At 39.8% G+C, this 22,654-nt stretch overlaps 1 protein-coding gene across 2 annotated transcripts in view; it reads left to right on the top strand.

The window, feature by feature from the left end:
* The first annotated feature begins 19,361 nt into the window (after positions 1–19,361).
* Positions 19,362–22,654, top strand: part of si:ch211-236h17.3 (carbohydrate sulfotransferase 11) — a 35,392-nt gene continuing 32,099 nt past the window's right edge. For both annotated transcript variants that reach the window (XM_061735072.1, XM_061735071.1), the window contains exon 1: positions 19,362–19,811. In XM_061735072.1, the coding sequence (XP_061591056.1) occupies positions 19,718–19,811 (94 nt within the window). In that variant the 5' untranslated portion in view covers positions 19,362–19,717. The remainder of the gene's footprint in view (positions 19,812–22,654) is intronic.

Genomic DNA, 22,654 nt, shown 5'->3' with positions numbered 1-22,654 from the left:
CCGTGTCCGTGCATTCCACGGATGTTTATATTATGTAAATTATGTAATTATATTATATTAATACATTAATAATATATGTAATACTATACATGTAATAATATACATTAATTCATATATTATATTAATACGTATTATATTAATATTCGTTCTCATTGCCCCGGGGCATGATGGGAGGCCCCAGAGCATCATGGGAGGTGACTGAACTTCGCATGCTCTATGGGCCCGTGTATGCGGAAGTAAACCCGGAAGTCAGAGATTTTTTCGTCGTATGCGCTGGCTGAGCAGAATGCATTGAAATGAATGGGCGGCCATTTTCAATTTCCCATCCAGTTTTATAATAGATCCATGGTCTGGAAGGATCGCAGGAAGAAGCTTTGCTATGAGTGGGCAACTTCTGCTAACTTTGTGTGCGATAAACACAATTGACCTTTCGTCAGCCTTCTGATTGGTCCCTGGCTGAACAATCAGAAAAATGATTCTCCGTTGCTACATCCGGTTTATCCGGTTGGACAAAACAGCCGTCTCTCTCGCTACATCAATGGAAAAAGTGTAGTTTTTACTTGCCTTGTATCAAAATTTAAATCACTGGATTATTTTTTTTAAAACTTTGTATTAGTAAAAAGGAACACTAGTGAGGGTGCAGAGTATTTTTAATCCCCAAACTGGCAGAAATCCGATCCGTACTTCCAAAACAAAGTCGGCTTGGCAGCAGGCTACAACCCATAGCTCCAACCGCGAAAGCCGTTTATTTATTTATCTCAAAATTGTTAAGCCGTGTGCTCGTGGGGTGACACTCGCTACCCAGAGAGAATCAGAGGAATAGGCTACATTTCATCCCAAAACAAACAGTAAATTACGAAAAATGTCTGCTTTGGATGAAGCTTTATGGACGGCCAGACCTTCCACCGTGCTTATGCTAAACTCATCAAAATATCTCGTTTTTGCTGAAAACCTCCGTTTTTTAAACTCCCTCCACGGTACCTGAAGAGTTCCTTTTTTATTTATATCTAGTTGCTGTTGATTTTCTTTGGTCCATTAATTAGAAATAAAGTGATTTAAAACCCAGTTTTTACAATAAAAGTGGACGGGAGTTGACAGTTTTATCCCACCTGGCAACTGGGGCGAGGCTTGACAAAGGGTCAATCCTGCTAGTCCTCGTTTCAGTTCTTGCAGGACTCGTTTTGAACATCATTTCAGTAGTGACAATTTAAATGATGTTTAGAAAAATTTGATGAGAATGAATGCAAAGTAAGATTAAATGGCGTAAAATTATGAAAAAGAACAAAATGTGTTACCATAACTATGTTTATGTGCAGTAGGAGGTAAAAGAGGCTTTGGAAATGAGTGACATCACGGTGGGTTTGTCCAGTAATTACAGTCTGTCGTTTACGTCCTCGTACTAGTGTTTCCATTTTCAGGACACATTTTCAACATATGTTTGAACCTTTACAGTGGATTATGTCATCAAGTTTTTAGCTTATCATAAACTCAGTGTTGACAGTCGCTGGTTTCACATCTAAGTACACGAGGTATAATCAAGCGTTCATTTGACAGTGATGGATGAACGTGATGTGATCTCCTCCCATTTATCTGAGCACGCTTGTCTTAAAATGGGCTGACGTACCGTGGATTATTACAGACTGGCCTCAGAGTTATCTTTCCATCTCCTCTAAGTACGAGCCTGCATATTTTAAAGCCCTTTTATTATCTGTCACTTTTTCAGGGGATTTCTCCACATGAGACCCGTCATCCCGGCCCCTCCCAGCGCCTCAATCACACAAGCATTCACAAAGATCAAAGGATGCTGATGGCCTTAACTTCAGACTAGAGAGACTAGTGAGAGGGCAATCTCTAGGAACTGAACTGAACTTTCTTTTAAAGTGCCCTCGGTGACTGGTTTCATTACCTTTTTGATTAATTTATAAGCGAGGGAATGGACCGTTGACACACCAGCACTGCATCTTAACAGAGCATTTGTTGATGCAACTCTTACATCTGGTTTCCGGAGAAGTTGGCAAGATAATTGGACGTTTCTAACAGGATGAGTTACAGTAGAACTGCTTCAAAAGGACAAAGTAAACCTTGTTAACCTGAACTTTTATTGAGGCGCTGGCCATTCCCAACTTTCTCTTTAACGCCCTTCACTCAGATTAGAGTTTTGGTTATTTTTTTCAAACCATACATTTTGATTCAGCTCAATATAAAAAAAAGCATGTGTAAGCTTTCATTTCATCTATTTGATCCAGCAGTTAATGCTGTGCATGCATTTTTGCAAACACTCAGCTTATCTATTCTTCCTCAGTCTAAGAATAATACAAGTTTTCATTTTTCTTAATAATAATAACAAAAAAAAGCTAAATTCTGTAACTAAAAGTGATAAATCCAATGAACACCAGACTGTGTCTCTGTTACTGTTGGCTTCACTCCTGCAGTACAGTAAACACATGGACTGGGTCTCACTATAGCCTAATCTCCATAAAACTGCTCCTATCTGCATATTTTTGTCTTTGTTGTCACACATCCGGCAAAGTGTAAAAAATGGCCAAAAGGCAGCTAATTAGGACTACAAGTAACCCAGAATCAGCTGAAATCCCTGTCCATGCACGGCCTCAAATCCTCAAAAACTGAGGACGCCGTGTGAAATGGAAACGGGAACAGAATGCCATTATTGTTGTGGAAAAAAACCTATTAAACACTCTTTAATATGTTCTTTCCAACTGGGTGGATAACTGGACTGAAACTGAGTGGTTACCAAGTTACCAAGAATAAGACTTGATCTACAAATCTCAAGTTCATGTTTTCTCAAATACAAACATCTGGAAAGGATACATCAATGCCATAAGGGATATAGGGAGGTTTTAGATAAATGCTGGTCTGGACTCTCTCATCCAGGTCATAGTACCTCTCTCTTCTTTTCAGGTCACCAAATCTTCAGGACAGAAGGTGAAAGGTCTTTTAAGACAAGAAAAAGAAGTCCATTTGTCTTGTTTCAAGTCTTTGAGAGTATTACAGGGAGGCCTTGCAGCTTTCAGTGAGACGATGCTGAGCTACTTTCCTTATAGCACGGCTTTGAGGTAGAAGAGTCTGATTACTGAACCGGTCGGACTGCAGTTGAGACCTTTCATCAAGGCAAGACAAGTTTATTTGTATAGCACATCACAGCAACAAGGCAATTCAAGGCGCTTTACATCCTGAAAACATGAAAAGTAAAGAGGGTAAGAAAAAGAGAGGGGGAAAAAGATTGAGTTACAGTGCAGTGGTATCGTAAAGAAAGGTTAGACTTAAGCTAGAGTTACAGTTTAGTGCTAAAATTAACATTGTTTAAGTCTAAAGTCAGAAGGGTTTCAATAATTCATCAAAGGAACTGTAAACAAGAGTTTTTAACCTTGATTTAAAGGATCTGAGGGTTTCAGCGTTGCTGCAATTTTCTGGAGATTTGTTCCAGATCTGTGGAGCATAGAAGCTGAATGCTGCTTCTCCATGTTTGGTTCTGGTTCTGGGTACAGAGAGCAGACCTGAACCAGAAGACCTGATATGTTTGGATGGTTGCTGTGGCAAAAACAAGTCCCTCATATAAACCATTTAGTAATTTATTAACTAAGAGAAGTATTTTAAAGTCTAGTCTCTGTACAGGTTCGGGGAGCCAGTGTAAGGAGCTCAAAACCCGACTGATGTGGTTCACTTTCTTAGTTCTGGTGAGAACTGGTGGAAGCAGCGTTCTGGATCAGCTGTCTGATTGACTTTTTAGGCAGATCTGTGAAGACACTGTTGTAGTAATCAATTCAACTGAAGATAAGTGCATGGATGAGTTTTTCAATATTCTGCTGAGACATCAGTCCTTTAATCCTGGAGATGTTCTTCGGGTGATGGAAGATGACTTTGTATTTGTCTTAATGTGTCTCTGAAGGTTCAGATCTGAGTCCATGACTACACCCAGATTTCAGGCGTTATCAGTGGTTTTTAGTTGTAGTACCTGAAACTGTGTGCTGACTCTTAAACCCTCTTTTTTTGGTCGAAAAACAACTACCTTAGTTTCGTTTGTGTTCAACTGAAGAGAATTATGTCACAGTCGCTCAGTGATTTGTTCCGTTCATTTACTCAACGATTGTTGTCACCTGGTGGCACTGTAATGTAAAGTTGTGTGTCATCTGCGTAATTATGGTAACTTGTTTATTATTATCTGAACTAGCGGAACCACGTAGATGTTAAATAGAATGGGTCCTAGGATAGAACCTTGGGGAACTCCACATGCATTTTTTGTTGATTTCAATGTAAAGTTACTTATTGACACAAAGTAGTCCCTGTGTTTTAAGTAAGACTCAAACCAGTCAAGTGTTTTGCCAGAAAGTCTGACCCCATTCTCCAGTTGCTTTAGTAATATACCATGGTCATAAGAAAGAGAAAAAAGAAAGAAAGTCACGAAACTTATGTCACATCCACTCAGTGATTTGTTCTCTGTTTCTACTCAACGCTTGTATGGGCTCATTGTCACCTGGTGACACTTTAATGTAAAGTTGTGTTTCATCTGCATATTCATGGTAACTTGTTGTTTATTATTATCTGAACTAGCGGAACCACGTAGATGTTAAATAGAATGGGTCCTAAGATAGAACCTTGGGGAACTCCACATGTATTTTTTGTTGATTTCAATGTAAAGTTACTTAGAATCAATCAGAATCATATCACATTATTTGGCCAAGTCAGATCAGACAAGACATGGAATTTGACTCGGTTATATTCGCTCACTGTACAGTAAATAGGGAATAGACAAATGACAGCTCTTATTAACATATATACAATTCATTGACACAAAGTAGTCTCTGTCTTTTAAGTAAGACTCAAACCAGTCAAGTACTGTGCCAGAAAGTCCGACCCAATTCTCCAGTTGCTCTGGTAATATACCCTGGTCAAAGATGTGAAATGCTGCGCTGAGGTCCAATAGTACCAGCACTGCGGTTCTTCCACAGTCTGTATTTATGTGTCATTGAACACCTTAGCAAGGGCGGCCTCAGAGCTGTGGTGGGCACAAAAGCCTGACTGGAAGACGTCAAAGCCGTTGGTCAGAGTTAAGAAGGTATTTAACTGTTAAAACAGCTTTTTCCTAACCTCACCGATGAAGTGAAGATTAGAGATGAGTCTGTAATTCTGCATTAGCAACAGATTGTTGCTGTCTTCAAGGTCTGCGGGACAAAACCTGACAAAGGAGATTTATTCACTATTTGAGTCAGATCACATGCAAATGTAAAACTCTTGAAGAAAGCTGTGGATAAAATATTGAGACAACAGGAGGATTAGTTTAGTTGATCCGTAATATTCTCCAGATTTTTGTAGTTTTGAGTAAAACTCTTACTGGACTTGATATTGATGCACTGACTGGTTTTCTAATCTTGTGGATTTTCTTCGTACAAAAGTTAGCAAATTCATTGCCAACTTTGTTTACAATGACAATTGCCTGTTTGAAAACCTTCTCCTGAGATGTTTTAGACACAAAAAGACCATATTTTGTGAAGAGGCATTCATACGGCACTTAAATATGTCACAGAGGGATGTGTACAAAAACTGGACACGGTTGGTAATAAAGTTAAATTGGAGGTGAGGGTTTATGAGTCACCTCATTGAACTGTCGTCACCATCAAACCTGCTCATGCACCACAAGGTTTTAATAACCTTTAAACAGAAGTGTCCAAACTTTTGATTGAGCTGGGATTTTGCCTTTACGTGCAAAAAGATTTCTCGGAGCCAGTTGGAAAGGGACAGTCTTTTTTCCTTTCTTTCTACACGATGCACAGCTAATTCAGCATAACAAACCCCAGAGACAACGCTGCACACGTGCAGCTCTCAGGTGCTGCTGCTGCTGTTTTTAACTTTCTGCCACTGATGGAGCAGAATGGAAGTGGAGCGAGTGAGTGCTGCTCAGGAAAGAGAAATTAGGCTGAATGGAGCTGAAAAGCAGCTAAACCGAGCGGCAAAGTCTTTAGGTTGGCAAGAGTGAGTCAGCCAAGCAGTAATGACTGGAAACAGCTGTGGAAAAGCTAATCTGGCTCCCTATAAAACCAATTTTACTTCATATAAAGCTCACTGATTCTGGAGCCAGTTGTTTGTTCAGCTTTTTTCTTACTTTGAAAGTATTCAGCATGTCAGACTTAACTAGTTGACCATCATTTGCAAGAGAAAATGCAAAACTCCCTTTGTTTTATACTCAGCATATTACTTTTTTATGATAAAATGTATTCAATTCCTTTGATCCATCTTCTGATGCACTTTGGGAAGTCTTCTTTATATTTCTGCGTTATTTTCACATAGACAAGAGTGAATTATATGCTCCTTAACAAGGTTGGTCCCTGACGCACCAGGTTGTAGCGGATTTGGTCATAATATTTAAATTGTGTTTTGTGATTAATAAGCACTTTTTTTGAAAATTATTTTGCGTTGGATCGATGTCGCGAATAAAATAGTTCAGACCATCCAGCTCCTCAACCATCAGTTATGTGTTTCACATGAGCAGAGTTCAGGTAAAAACAGCAGTTAAATCAACAAAAATGTCAGTTTGCTGGATGAAATATATTAATTCCTGATAAAATACGTTTGTTAGTGCACAGCTCTGCTCATGTATGCATGTGAATGAGTGCACGTTTGTGTGTACATGAAAGTACAAAGTGCATTGAGGTTTCTTGCTTCGGGAATCCCGGTCTGTGATTGGACGCTGCCTCAGCGTCACCGCTGCTCATTTGCATAAAGTTGAGATTCTCTCAATTTCAAATTGACGCTCTGGACGCCTCCGACACCTCTTGCAACAAGCTTTCATAGACATTGAATGGCAGCCGGACGCCTATGACGCCCGTGACTCTTTTGCTGTCAACATTAAAAACAGCAAGACACAATTAAACAGTAAATAACAAATAAATTGATAAGAAAAGAGGTAAAATAGTCAAAAGCACAAGTTGTTAAAAAGTAAGGGCAGTAGAGTAAAGCAGGTACACATTTCATTCTTAAAATGGCAAGAATTACATTTCTATACGGTCAAAACGTACAAAGACCGGGTCAAATACAGTATTACAAAAGTAATCCGTAACAATTCGTACGGTGAATTAAACCAATTTGACAATTCTATACCACAATTCCTGTTTCCAGGTCTTAGCAATGAAATTAGCTCACAGGACGTCATGGCCGAGGTGACTAAGAGACTCCAGAATGTAATGCTGATGGATGAGAAAACAAGAAGTTGACTGAACAAGGATGAAACTTGGACAGTGTCATAAAGGGAACTTGACCTCCGGCCCTGTAAAAGACGGCTGAGCTAAAAGTGATCAGCGTTCAACACAACAGTGAACGTGTGTTTCGAGTGTATTTAAAATGTGATCCTAACATGGTCTAAATCAGTGATTCTCAACTGGTGGGTCGGGACCTTTTTGGATATACTTCCCTATTTTTTCATGTATTTGCAGGAAAACTCCACCTGAGTCTGTTAAAAGTGGCTGTTGAGATATTTTTATTGTCAAATCAGCTTCCTGTTTGAAGCTTGATTAATGACTGAATAACTTCACTCCTACTGTATTTGTGCATTAGTGGATGCTCAGCTAAAGCCATATATTTTTGGGACATTTTTTTCAGTTGCACTTTTTTATTTCACGTTTGTACGTGAAAACACTGTTATTTCTTTACAATCTGAATCTCAAGCTACACTACATTTTCAATGAATTTGAGTTACTAGAAAATTGTTGAATTGGGTCCCGGCTGGTGATGAAGGAGGGATGGAGGGCCCCGAAGCCCGACCAGTTGAGGTCTAAATGGTAGCTAGTACTGTCAAAAAAGAAGTCCTTTTGACACTTTTCCTGTAGGGGGTTGCAGTTTTAGTCTGTCTCCTGCTTCTTCCTCTTTTTTTACACCAACCAACTGCACATCCTCTTTCAACACAACCAGAAAGCTCCTCTTCGGTCTTCCCCTTTTTGCTGCAACATTCTTCCACGTATAATTTCACTCCTCTTCAAGTGACCAAATCATCTCGGGTTTGGTCACAAAACAATGTTCTCCCCCGAGTCAACAAGTTTCCCAAGTTACCAAAAATCCCCTATTCAGTGTTTGCCAGAAGCCAAACACATTGTCACAGTGTCGCATTCCCGCCACGTCCCGGTGTAGAGAACTCTTGGACATAAACCCAAGTTTCCCTGACTGTTCATGTGAGCTTGTCCCTAGTCCTGTCCATCTTCGTCTTACCTCCAGGCCACAGGGAAGAGCTGCTTTGTTTCCTGCTGCTACTCTTATCACACGTATCTCCACCATCCACGCGGCCTGCTCGCTCTACTTCACCTGTTTTCAAAACTTTCAGATATTTAAACTAGGGCTGTCAAAGTTAATGCGCTAATAACACGTTAACTTAACGTCCTCTTAATGCCGGCAATTTTTTTAACGCACGATTAACGTGTAGGATAAAAAAAAAAAAATGCGCATTATATAATTTCTGGCGGTCGACGGCACCCGTAGCTTGAGGAAAAGTATGGTGGATTACTGAACTTTTTTGAAAAGCGAGGAAAGATGGATAATGAAAAGGGACTTTTGAACGGCAAGTTGACTTTCAAAAAGATGCAGATGGTTCGCTCGACAAGACTAAAGTTATTTGCATGTACCGTCAATTTGAAATTAATTACCATCGAAGTACGTCAAGTCTCAAATACCATTTGCAGCCAAACACGCGACCAATGCAGAGAGAGCGCCGCCCCGCAACCCCCTCATCAAAAGCAGACAACGCTGGATAGCAGTTTGCAAAAAAGGCGTTTTGATCCCACTTCGGAGAAGGGGATATTTTTTTAGCCTTTTATTTTCCTCCATATAAGGTTAGACATAATTACATGGAGAATTTAACTGACCAATGCACTTCTTGTACAATGTTTGTGATGCATATGGTTCATTGTTTTACATTGAGCTGCTTAAAAAAAACAAGGAATCTTAAGTTAGTCTTTACAAGTGTAAAGTTGGGGACTACATTGTGTTTGTATTTATGAAGGAATGTTACATTCAGGTCAAAAGCTTTTTTTTGTGGAAAGTTGAATAAACATTGGCATAAAGCAAGCATATTTTCCCTTTCTCATGTTGTTAACAGTATTAAAAACATTTAAAAAATACCTAAAGGTAATTAAGAACAGCAAAAAATATGTGAATAAATGTGCGATTAATATGCGATTAATTGCGCAACTATGAACAAAATGCGATTAAAAAAATTAATCGTTTGACAGCCCTAATTTAAACATCTGCACCTTCTTCACATCAGAGCCACGGTCCTCACACACCTGGACTGAATCTGCAATCTGACTCTTGCCCCAGCACCTTACATATTTATTTATTTATCTTGTGTTTTTTCAAGTGTTCTTTCTTTTATACCTCAGTTTTTTTTTGTTTTTTTTTTAATTCTATTATTCTATTGTCTATTGAGTGCTATGGCAAGAAAATTTCCCCTTGGGGATGAATAAAGTCATCTGTCTGTCTGTCTGTCTACTCCTGGCGTCTTGGCCGTTCCGCCTGCTTCTCTTTTATTTACACATGAACAAATTTGCTGGTACCCTTCCATTAAATAAAAGAAAGGAGAAAAGCCCACAACAATGTGAAACTGACAAAAATAGTAATTATATCCTGAAATCAGAAATTGCTTGTCAATTGTGGCTCAACAGAATCATTATGTTCAAGGTCAAATGTACTTATATAGCACATTTAAAAACAAAACACCAAAAGGCTTTAAAATCGGATAACAATGGAACAGAAATCTTTTGAAAGCAGGAAAATAAAACACATTTAAGAAACAATAAGATCAAAATAGCAGTAGAGTCTGTGTGTCGCACTCGACTCAGAATTGAGAAGAGAGAAGAAATGTGTTTCTAACATCTGAGCAGCAATAAAACAAACAACTAATGACTCCGGCCTGTACAAACATTATGGGATGCTCAACTCAATATTGGTTCCAGAACCTTTTGAGTCGATCACTGCAATCCAGCGATGAGTGTGACTCCCAGAGAGATCTGAGCACCAGTCCAGACCAGAATACTGGAGTTCTGGTCCTCATGGACAAACGTCTCCAGATGTATCAGGTGTGAAGGGTTTTTCTCTAGACTGCAGGTTCCAGATGTTTCCACAGATGTTCAACAGGAAGTAGACCCGGACTCATAAAAGGACACTTCAGAACGGTCCAGTGTTTGGTTCTGAGTGGTTCTGGTCTGGTTCTAGTTGTGTGTTTTGAGTCGTTGTCCTGCTGGAGGACCCAGGACCTGCGACTGAGACCAACGTCTCTGTAACTGTAGCAGCACGTTTGTCTCCAGAACGTCTTGATGGTCTTGAGATTTTCATTGCACCTGCACAGATCCAAGACCCTGGTACCAGACGCAGCAGAGCAGCTCCAGAACAGAACCGAGCCTCCTCCACGTTTCACAGTAGATTTTATTTTCTTTGAAGGCTTCATTTTTTGCATCTTGTGAACATAGACCAAAAACTCTAAACCGTTTTTTTTTTTTTTGTTCATTGAATGATTCTGTTTAAAGATTATCCAAACGCAGTACCTGACTTACATTGGTCAATGTTCAGTAAATTATTATGTATTATTATTGGCAGAGGTGGGTAGAGTAGCCAAAAATTGTTCTCAAGTAAAAATACAGTTACTTCAGAATAATATGACTCAAGTAGAAATAAAAAGTAGTCATCCAAATAATTACTTGATTAAAAATAAAAAAGTACTTGGTGAAAAAACTACTCAAGTACTGAGTAACTGTTGAGTAACGTCTGAATTATTTTTTTAACACAACCATTCAAACAGACAAAAGTACAAAATAATCATCTTCAGGCAAATTAAATCAATAAAATAATAAAATAAATGAAAATTAATAAAAAATAGCTTAAAATAAAATAATCTTAAAGTAAATTCAAGTACTTTAATAAATAATAAAATAAATATAATAACAGAATAAAAAAAATTATTAAGCACAAGTAGCACAAAATTTCAAGCCTTTGTACTTTTCTTTTTTAAACATGCAGAACTAGAACAAGCCCATGAACTCATATAAATATAATGTGTGTGTTTGAGTCTGTGTAAATGTGACAAAACATGCAAAAACAAACATTTTTCCCAAAGAATTTCCCAGTGATGTCATGAGATTGACGCGTACGCGGATAAAAGGGATAAAAGAAAAGTAACAGCTCAACGTAGCCTAATGTAGCGGAGTAAGAGGAACAGTTTCTTCTTCTTCTTCCTCTCTTGTTACTACCCACCTCTGATTATTGGTCAGTTTTAAATAATTTCAGCAAAAATTGTGGGTTTTTCTTTCCTTCTTCGATGGAAGATTACTCACAAATCCTTCAGTCTTGCTGTAATGGACCAGTTTCTGATAAATGGTTAATTAACACGATGAACTGACAATTACGAACTGGGAAAAGAGTGAGTTGCAGAAATTTGGCAATAACACACTCCAAAGTCAGCACTGGCCCAGAACCAGCCCTAGAACCGGTTTGGTGGAAAAGGGTACAGGTGTACCTAATGAAGTGGTCGCTGAGTGTAAACCTACTGTATGCTGGAGGTGATTCATCATACTACTGAACTTGCTGAATTTCTGCTCTGCAGTAACAGGTAACATTGTATGTTTTCTACGCCAGCAGGTGATAAGCTACCCGTCTTTCTGTACGTGACTCACAGGTAGGGTCGCCACCTTTCAGAAATAGAAATAAGAGACGCCCCGATTTCAGCAGCGCAGGCGCCAAAAAAACATCCCCAAAACTTCTAAACTGCATAAAAAATGTATTTATTTTATATGAAAAAACAAAAGGCTTTGATTTAACGTTTAAAGTGCCTTAATAGCATTGAACTTGCATGACTGTACAGACAGACAACCATACTAGCAACTGAAATAGCCTCCTATGATATGTATGTCCACATCAGTAAAAGTTAATTTATTTCAATAATCCAACATAAAAGGTGAAACTAATACATTACATAGTCTCATTACATGAAAGGCAAGATGTGTTAAACCTTTATTTGTTATAATTTTGATGATTGAATTGTTTATTGATTTCATAATATAGAGATTTTTTATTTGAGGTTTTCATAAACTGTGAGCCATAATCACCAAAATTATAACAAATATAGGCTTGAAATATCTCACTTTGAATGTAGTGAGATATAATATATTTGTTTCACCTTTAGTTGAATTTACTACGAATTAAGTTTTGCAATATATTCAAATTTTCAGACCTTCACCTGTATATTATGACATCAATAAATAAGAACATAATATATGTCCGTAGTGGTTCAATACGGAACGTACAGTAACTTTTAATTCCCAATTACGGAACAATTCCGTATTTCAAAGGACAGGTGGCGAGCCTTCTCACAGGCCCGTTGATCTGGGGCTGCAAACTATCCAGAGAAATCCCTCAGGAGCCTTCACCAGAGCTGGCGTGCTGCTGCTGATCCTCCAACTGCTCGGGCTGCCGTGGGCTCATCGGTGACAGGTAACGGTTAGCCGGAGCCCCGTGGGTGGTCAGTAAACCATCAGCTACAGAGGGTTGAGTAGTGAAAGCTAACATTGTCCCAACAACCACGTAATTTGCCGAGCCATCGCCGCCTACGACTCTCTCATTTGCAAGTCTGAGATCTCTGTTAAGTGTCTCCAAGAAGCCCAGGAGGTAAAGTGTGTATTATAGGGCTAATGGTGGGTACGTGTGTAATTACAGCACGCTCAGCTCTGGCAGTGCCAGAGGGTGTGCATGGAACCGGCCCAGCGGCTCAGTTTCTGCCACGTCTTTTCACTTTTGGTCCTGATTTAGAAATCGATCTGCTGTAAAACCCAGACCCACAGTACAGTGGTTCCGTGTTGCTCAGAGAGGCTTAAATCAACTCAGTTCACTCCAGCTTCCTTCCATGTGTGGCATCTTGATCTGTTTGTAGTTTGTTGAACATGTGTTCCCTCATTTAATTATATTTCAAAGTAATACTTTCTCTCTTTTGTGTGAGCTTAGTCAAGGTTTGGGTGTCATATATGTCAGAATCCATGCAAAGCATTGAAAGAGTATGAGATAATGGTTCAGGTACTGCACATCTCTTTGTAGTATGTTTCTGAAAATCTTGTATGTTTTTCAAGTCCTTTTGCATCTTCGTATTTAGATTAGTTTTATTTTATTTGTCCCCTAGGAAGATTCGTCTTCAATTGCAGTACATTTCATCAACAAGGCAAGGCAAGTTTATTTGTGTAGCACAATTCAACACAAGGTAATTCAAAGTGCTTTACATCAACATTAAAAGCAGCAAGACACAATTAAACAGTAAATAACAAATAAAATGAAATAAAATGGTAAGAAAAGAGGTAAAATAATAAAAAGCACAAGTTGTTAAAAAGTAAGGGCAGTAGAGTACAGCAGGTACACATCTCATTCTTACAATGGCAAGAATTACTTTTTTATACGGTCAAAACATAACAAGACCGGGTCAAATACAGTATTACAAAAGTAATCTGTAACAATTCGTACAGTGAATTAAACCAATTTGACAATTCTATGCCACAATGCCTGTTTCCAGGTCTTATTTCATACAACTGATGAGAATTACGTTTCTACTGTATACGGTCAAAACGTACAAAGACCGGGAAAAATACAATATTACAAAGTAATCTGTGCCGATTCGTGCTGTGAATCAAACCAACTTGACAATTCTACGTCACAATGCCTGCATTCAGGGCTTATCCATAACTTTGCGCGGTTTTCAAAACTCATAAGTATTTAATTTAGGAGTACAGTACGCTTAAATAACAAATAAAATGAAATAAAATGATAAGAAAAGAGGTAAAATACTAAAAAGCACAAGTTGTTAAAAAATAAGGGCAGTAGAGCAAAGCGAACTTAAATGACAGCACACAAGAGGACAGACGGATCAGCAGGCCTGCGGTTCGGATGGTGAGTGATGTCTCGTACTATGGTGTTAAGTGGTCGTGAGATGGACTTGTTATTTAGTTCTGTGAAGTTGGGTATGGGGGACCGATTATTCTAACATCTGTGTTTGTGATGCATTTGAGTTCTTCCCGGTTGGTGACAGATAGCACATTGGAGAAACATGCCGGACGATACAGAAGGATGGGCTGAATGATGCTTTGGTAGAGTAGTAACAGGAGGTGGGGTGCAACGTATAGGCCTTTAAATTCGACCAACGGCCTTTTTTGGCTTCTTTGTTTTATGTCCGCGGTGTGCTGATCAAAGGTGAGTTTATTGTCCAGAGTTATTCCAAGATATTTGAAAGTGTCCACTGTCTCAACTGTTTGGGTGTTTATAATGCTGAGGGAGGGCTGACCAGTAATTCCTTTGTTTTATTGCCATTGATTTGGAGATGATTGTCTGAGCACAACTTGGGGAAATTAGTGTATTGTGATGTTTAAATGCTTATGTATGATTGTAGTCGGTAGGTGTGTCCCAATTCAGGGGCTGGGTCCTTCTGAGGACGCGGTCTTCGTAGGCCACGCCTTCGAAGGCCACGCCTTCGAAGGCCGCGAAGGCCATACCGAAGGCTGGACGGACGCTAGTGAAATGAGACGGTCTAGCCTGCGGGGGATTTCCTGGTTGCGTCACCAGCTGTTCACGCCCTTGTCCAACGTCACTAAACAAAGTAGAAAGAAAGAAAGATAGACAGAAAGAAAGAAAGAAAACACGATAGAAAAGAAAGAAAGAACCAAAAAAAAAAAGAAATGGAGCCAGAAGTTTTGTTTTTGTTTTTTTTTTGTTTTTCATTTTGTTGGAGGAGGAAGAGAGGCGTGTCCGGTGGAAATAATAAATTTTTTTTTTTTTTTTTTTTTTTTTTTTACCTTGTCTGCACACATATTATTGATTGATACCATGACGGTAGAAACCAAAAGTGTATATATGTGCATTATTACTATATTTAATATATATACATATATATACGCACACAAATGCGTACACATACATAAATATACACATACAAACCCAGTGTTTTTTTTTTTTTTTTTTTTTTTTTTGGGGGGGGGTGACGACATCCACTGCCAATCCAGGAAGCAGGAACACACGGAGACACACGTCAAGCACTGGAAATCTGCAACAAAAAAAAAAAAACACAAACAAAGCACGAAACCGGCACGGAGCCAACCAAAACAATAACAGCAATCGACCTAAATCTTGAGATCTGATCGCAGTCTGAGCTAAGCTATCGCTACCGCTACCTAAACCCAAAAACTAGAGAGCCAGCATGCAGGTGAACAAGCCAGTGTGTATGTCTATGTGTGTGTGTGTGTATGTATATGATCATGCGTGTGTGTGTGTATATGCATGTGACTAAGTGACTGTGTGTGTGTGTGTGTGTGTGTGTGTGTGTGTGTGTGTGTGTGTGTGTGTGTGTGTGTGTGTGTGTAATAAACCAAACAAAGCTCCACCTGAAGTGTATCTATAGTGGGGGAGGGGGGGGAGCAACCCCGCCACCCGCGAGACCAGAGGCCGACACGGAAGAGCCCGGAACCCAGGCCACCGGCAACCCCACAGAGGGGAGAAGTAGGAAGGAGGCAACCCACCGCCTGCGAGGCCCCCCCCCCCCCCGGCGGCGGCCGAGGGGGCCCGCGGGCGGGGCCCCCACGGCGCGGGAAGAAGCAGCCAGGGACCCCGCGGCGGCGGACCGCGACCCAGGCGATCCCCGGCCACCCGGTCCGGGCCGGACACGCGGCCAGGAGGCCCTCACCCTTCAGGCCAACGACCCCCACCCGGCAGGGGGCCAGCCTGCCCGGAGAGACAGAGCCGCCCCGGCCGCCGACGCGGGCAGGCGCACCCGTCCCCCACGAAAGTAGCCCCCCAAGACCAGAGGGGCGCCCCGCCGCAGAGGCAGCGGGGGGGACCGGAGACGGGCCCGGAGAGAGGGAACCCCCCAACAAGGCGACACCCGTGCAGGCCCGACAACGGAGGGCCCCAGACCCAGGCATCCCATTCATTCATCCATTCACCTATCAGATACCTATACTAATAATAATATAATATACTATACATAATAATAATACTAATAATAATAATAATAATACTAATAATAATAATAACCATCTTTGTATACTGTAATAATATATTTTTCTGAAAAAATTTGAATCTGAAAATATTTTTCTGACTGTGCGCAATGAATCTTGGGATATGGTGGGCCGCGGAGGATACAACCGATGGATCCTTCAAACAGCGGGAAAAGAAGGCTGCATTTGGGCTGCATTTGAAGGAGCCTTCGAAATGGGACAGCCTTCGGCGCGCCGCTGTGATGTAATCGGCCTTCAAATCCAACCCTCGAAGGACGCAGCCCCTGAATTGGGACACAGCTATTGTGTGTCTTGCTGGTTATTTTGTGCCCTTGTGCAGGGATTTAGCACCTCTTAATAATTGTGTGCCTTTCTCTAAATGAATTTTTCATCCATTATTAACTTCCACTTATCCTGTGAGTAACATCGTACGTGGTATGTCAAGCATCACTCATTTGAAACACGTGTTGTGTAGGGGGCGTTGTGTGTCAAAAGTTGGGACATTTTTCCACTATTGACACTTAAATCTGAGTGTCAGCAAATTACGTTGCTGCGACACAGTTAGTGCTAGCAAATAAAATTGCACATGGGGGTGGAACAGTTTCAAAGTACAGGACTTATTTGTGTTTGGATCATGAAGAAATGTGTAGGCTACGGCTGTTTATGGTCTGACAGATGTCAGAACCCCCTTCCCCCCTTTGAGTGTTAAAGCGACGCTGCTTTGTGAACATATGTGGAACACGTTCATGCTGGTTTTCCCAGCTGGAATTTGCAACTTCAGATAAAATTAAAACTGCTGATCCTGATTTCTCAGCAGGTAAGCTTTTAAAGCAAGCTTAACATTTTTAGAGTCTAATGGCACTTTTCCACTAGTACCTACTCAGCCCGGCTCGGCTCGGCTCCACTCGGTTTGGTTCTTTCCCACCAGGGGTCTAACGTGCCGAGTAGATACTTTTCTGTAACTACTCTGCCGAGGTTCGAGGAGCGACTCTGACGGCGGCTTCGTCATTTTATTCAACAGGCAATGGCAGTGCAAAAGTCTGTTTGGTGATCCAACTCTGAGGTGCAGATGTTCATAAACCTGGTGCTGAGGAGAGAATTAAAAACGGATGTAGACGGGCGGTAATGAACGACCAGATCCACCAGTTCTGTCACTTCATAGCTGCTCGTGGCTCCCAACAGACTTTTCAGCAGCGCCGAGACAGACTAAAAAAAAATTAAAAAGCATTGCTGCTTGAAGCTTCTCTCTCTCTCATTTTTTTACTTGATATCGAACACAAGCCACAGACCCAGCAGCACATATATCATCTCCTCCAGGTTCTCCATCTTTAGTGTTGTTGTCTTCTTCCTTTAGATCACACAATCAAATACGTCACAGCAGCTTCGCTCTAACCTCCTACTTCTGCTCCTGGTGATGAATTGTAGTGGAAAAGAAACCAGGCCAAGTTGAGTCGAGCCGAGCTGAGATGAGTAGAGCCGAGTAGGTGCTGGTGGAAAAGTGCTATACCAGGAGCTCTGTCACTTCATAGCTGCTCGCGGCTACCAACGGACTTTTCAGCAGCGCCGAGACAAACTAAAAAAAAATTAAAAAGCGTTGCCGCTTGAAGCTTCTCTCATTTTTTAATTTGATATTGAACACAGGCGTCAGACCCAGCAGCACATCTATCATCTCCTCCATCTCTCCATGTTTCTTCTTCGTTTAGATCAGTGGTCCTCAACCCTGGTCCTCAGGACCCCCTGTCCTTCATGTTTTAGATGCTACCCTGCTTCAGCGCACCGTGATAAAAAGGACTGTGTCATTAACACACTTGTCCAGACCTGGATGAGAAGCTGATGAGGACCATTAATTAGAATCAAGTGTAATGATGCAGGGCAACATCTAAAACATGCAGGACAGGGGGTCCCGAGCACCAGGGTTGAAGACCACTGATCACACAATCAAATACGTCACAGCAGCTTTGCTCCAACCTCCTACTTCTGATCCAGGTGCTGAATTGTAATGGAAAATAAACTAGGCCGAGTTGAGTCGAGCCGAGCTGAGATGAGTAGGTATTAGTGGAAAAGTGCCATAATTCTTCTAATTTCTGACAGTTTTTATCTATTTATCTAATTATTTGTCTCCATCTGCCCCTCTGTTTAGGAAACTTCACATATTGTCAGTATACGATATAAACATATTTCAATCATGCATATTTATTTATAAATGTATCCATCTTTCCCACTTGCTTTCCAAATCTTTTCATGAATTCTTTACAGCCAACTCTCAGGTCCATTCCTACAACACAAGACACAGTAATAAACTTCATCCCCCTTTTTGTCGCACTACACACAGCCAGTTCTCTTTTGCTTATAGAGGATCGTTAATGTGGAATTCCTATCAGTTCATTGTTGAATCATCCTCTTCTATCAAAATTTTTAAGTTAAGACCTAAATATATTCTGTTAAATCAAGACTCTTAAACGTTTATTTTACAGTATGTAAGATGTGGATTATTACCCTACATACTCTTTTGCGTTCCCTGCTCATGTTGTTTGCTTTCTTATTGTCTGTTGTTATAGCTTCTTGTTTATTTTGTGAATACCAGTATTATTGTTGTTGTTGATTTATTTGTCAATTCTTTTATTTCCTTGGGGAGGTGCTTCTTATAAGCCCGTACAGGGTTTTTTAACCTCTCCCGCACATATTACTTTTGTCTGTTTGTTGTTGCTTTTGTTTTTCTCTTTTATGGTGCAAAAAAAAAAGGAAAAAGTTTTTAATTGATTATTTTTTTAAATTTTTTAATTAAAAAAAAAAAAAAGTTTTTCTGAATCTGAATCTGAATATTAATTTTGTCTGTTAGTTGTTGTTTTTGTTTTTCTCTTTTATGGTGCAAAAAAAAAAAGTTAAGTAAAAAGTTTTTAATTGATGTAAAAAAACATTTTTTTTTCTTCTTTTTTTTCAAATCTAATTAATAAAACCATTAATATTTCTCATTATAACGACAAGAATGACCGTGCTGTGATTGTAAATGCTGCCTTCACGAACCACTGGTAAGTATCCCTCTTTGTGCGGCTGTCATTGTAAAAATAGTAAAAAAAAAAAAAAGGCGGAACTTTTCACCCGTGTTCATCTTTTTCTGACATTAGATCCTAATCGTGCCCCTTCGTGTTATTTAACTCTCCTAACAAGAGCGCAGATCAGATCCCCCGCCGCCGCGGGAGCGGAGTTAATTTACGCGATGCGGGTTCCCGTTTGTCCCGTTTGCTCGTGAACGCAGCGCCGCGCCGCGGTGGGTGTGACGTCATGGCACCGTGCCCCGTCCATGTTCGGCGGAGGAAAAAAGTTTGTCGCTTCGTCAAAACTTCAGGCTCCATGTAGATAGATGTGGGAGAGAGACAACGTTTTATATCACCCTGTTTTTTTTAAAAGTTACATAACGTGTTATTTAAGGTGGATATGTAATTCATAAAACCAGCGTGGACGTCTCAGGGATCATCTTAATTGTGTCGTTCAAACCGCCTTCTCGTCCGGGGCGTCGTGGTCGCTTTTTTAATTTAATGTAGTCAATTAACGGAGAAGGTGGCCGGTTTTTTTTCTTTTTTCTTTTTCTTTTTCTTCCCTTTTTGAGAGGCTTTTGTTTTTTCCCCCCCTGGTGGTCGTATGAGCCGCGGCGGGGCCAGGGCGAGGGGTCCGGTGCTCCGGCGGAGGGGCCGGGCGTCGGGATGAAGATGCCCAGAGGAGGACGCCTGTTCCTGGCCACGAGCCTGGGCTCGCTGCTGGTGCTGGTGCTCTACTTCCAGAGCATCACCAGGCCGGGTGGGTGAGAGACGGGGGAACACGGTTCTTTATAGGGGTGGGTGGGGGGAAACAGCAGCAAAGGAACAATAAGACCCCTCGTTTTGAGAGGTTTGTGTTTGGCTGCGACACAATCTGCTGTAGATGCAGCAATGTCATGATATAGACGTGTGTTTGTGTTGATCCAGGGTCTAAAACCCTTTTAATTACACCCTTAATGCTGACATCTGGAGGTAAAATCAGTCTTAAATGAGCCTTTCTCTAGGAACTTTACTGTTTTATTCATATAGTATACATGGTGTACGGTATGTGTGTGTGTGGAAAAAATGCAAATGATCTTTTGTTGACATTCATTTTAAGGGTTTTTTTTTAAGAGAAATATGTAGATGGGCTGATTTTCATGAATTGACACATGTAGGGATACTTGATGTTTTAAAGGCACTGGTCTCTGTCTAAAACATTTTAATTAGACCTTGAATGATATCTGGGGTTTAAATCAGTCTTAAATGTGCCTTTTTCCAGGAACTTTACTGTTATATTCATATATTATATGTGTGTGTGGGAAAAAATGCAAATTATCTTTTGTTGACATTCATTTTAGGGAGATTTTTTTGAAGAGGAATGTGTAAATGGGCTGTTTTTTTTGTATTAATTGGCACCTGTAGGGATACTTGATGTTTTAAAGGCACTGGTCTCTGTCTAAAACATTTTAATTAGACCTTGAATGATATCTGGGGTTTAAATCAGTCTTAAATGTGCCTTTTTCCAGGAACTTTACTGTTATATTCATATATTATATGTGTGTGTGGGAAAAAATGCAAATTATCTTTTGTTGACATTCATTTTAGGGAGATTTTTTGAAGAGGAATGTGTAAATGGGCTGTTTTTTTTGTATTAATTGGCACCTGTAGGGATACTTGAGGTTTTAAAAGCACAAAACCTTTTAATTACACTTTGAATGACACTTGGAGTTAAAATCAGTCTTAAATGAGCCTTTCTCCAGAAACCTTACTGTTATATGCATATAGTATACATATATACACGGTATATGATGTTTGTGTGGGAAAAAATGTATTTATTCATTGACACATGTAGGGATACTTGAGGTTTTAAAGGCACAGGTCTCTGTCTATAACCTTTTAATTACACCTTGAATGACACCTGGAGTTTAAATCAGGAACTTTACTGTTATATGCATATAGTATACATATATACACGGTATACAATGTGTGTGTGGACTAAATGAACAGCAAATATCTATTGTTGACATGAATGGGCTGATTTTTATTAATTGACACATGTAGGGATACTTGAGGTTTTAAAGGCACAGGTCTCTGTCTAAAACATTTTAATTACACATTGTATTGGATCTCACTATAAGTTTTATTTCCCCCTTTTTATGAATATAACCATGTGTTTGGCTGCATCACAACATCACCTCAAGTCACAATATAGGACCTGCATTTGTCATGTTGAGTCCAGATCTCTGTCTAAAACCTTTTAATTACCCCTTGAATGACACCTGGGGTTAAAATCAGTCTTAAATGTGGCTTTCTCTAGGAACTTTACTGTTATATTCATACAGTATTGTAACGTTAGTCAGTATACATATATACATGGTGTAATATAATGTGTGTGTGTGTGTGTGTGTGTGTGTGTGTGTGTGGAAAAAATGCAGATTATCTCTTGTTGACATTCATTTCAGGGAGATTTTTTTGAAGAGGAATGTGTATATCGGCTGATTTATTATTTTTTTTAATTGATTGGCACCTGTAGGGATACTTAAGGTTTTGAAGGCACAAAACTACAACTTATTTGATCTCCCTAGAAGTTTTATTTCCCCTTTTTATGAATATAACCATGTGTTTGGCTACGTCACCTCATTTGTCATGTTGAGTCCAGATCTCTGTCTAAAACCTTTAAATTACACCCTTAATGCTGACATCTGGAGTTAAAATCAGTCTTAAATGTGCCTTTCTCTAGGAACTTTACTGTTTTATTCATATAGTATACATGGTATATGTGTGTGTGGGAAAAATGCAAAGTATCTCTTGTTGACATTGATTTTAGGGAGATTGTTTTGAAGAGAAATATGTAAATTAGCTGATTTTTATCAATTGGCACATGGAGGGATACTTGAGATGTTTAAGGCACAAAACTCCAACTTATTTGATGTCACTATGTTTTATTCCCCCTTTTAATGAATAGAACCATGTGTTTGGCTGCGTCACAACGTCACCTCAAGTCACATATAGGACCTGCATTTGTCGTGTTTATCCAGGGTCTAAAACCTTTTAATTACACCTTGATTGACACTTGGAGTTTAAATCAGGAACTTTACTGTTATATGCATATAGTATACATATAAACACGGTATATCATGTGTGTGGACTAAATGGACAGCAAATATCTCTTGTTGACATTCATTTTATGGAGATTTTTTGAAGAGGAATGTGTAAATGGGCTGATTTTTATTGACACATGTAAGGATACTTTAAAGGCACAGGTCTCTGTGTAAAACCTTTTAATAACACCTTGAATGACATCTGGAGTTTAAATCAGTCTTAAATGTGCCTTTGTCCAGGAACTTTACTGTTATATTCATATAGTATACATATATACACAGTATATATAGATCTATATAGATCTGATCTGGCATGTGTGTGTGGAAAAAATGCAAAGTATCTCTTGTTGACATTGATACTATACTGGCACATGTAGGGATACTTGAGGTTTTAAAGGCACAAAACTCCAACTTATTTGATGGCACTAAGTTTTATTCCCCCTTTATATGAATATAACCATGTGTTTGGCTACGTCACCTCAAGTCACAATATAGGACCTGCATTTGTCATGTTGAGTCC

This window comes from Cololabis saira, chromosome 12 (genome assembly GCF_033807715.1).
Source record: "Cololabis saira isolate AMF1-May2022 chromosome 12, fColSai1.1, whole genome shotgun sequence".
NCBI lineage: Eukaryota > Metazoa > Chordata > Actinopteri > Beloniformes > Belonidae > Cololabis > Cololabis saira.
The sequence above is the reverse complement of the archived record's forward strand: the minus strand, read 5'-3'. Positions and strand labels throughout refer to the sequence as shown.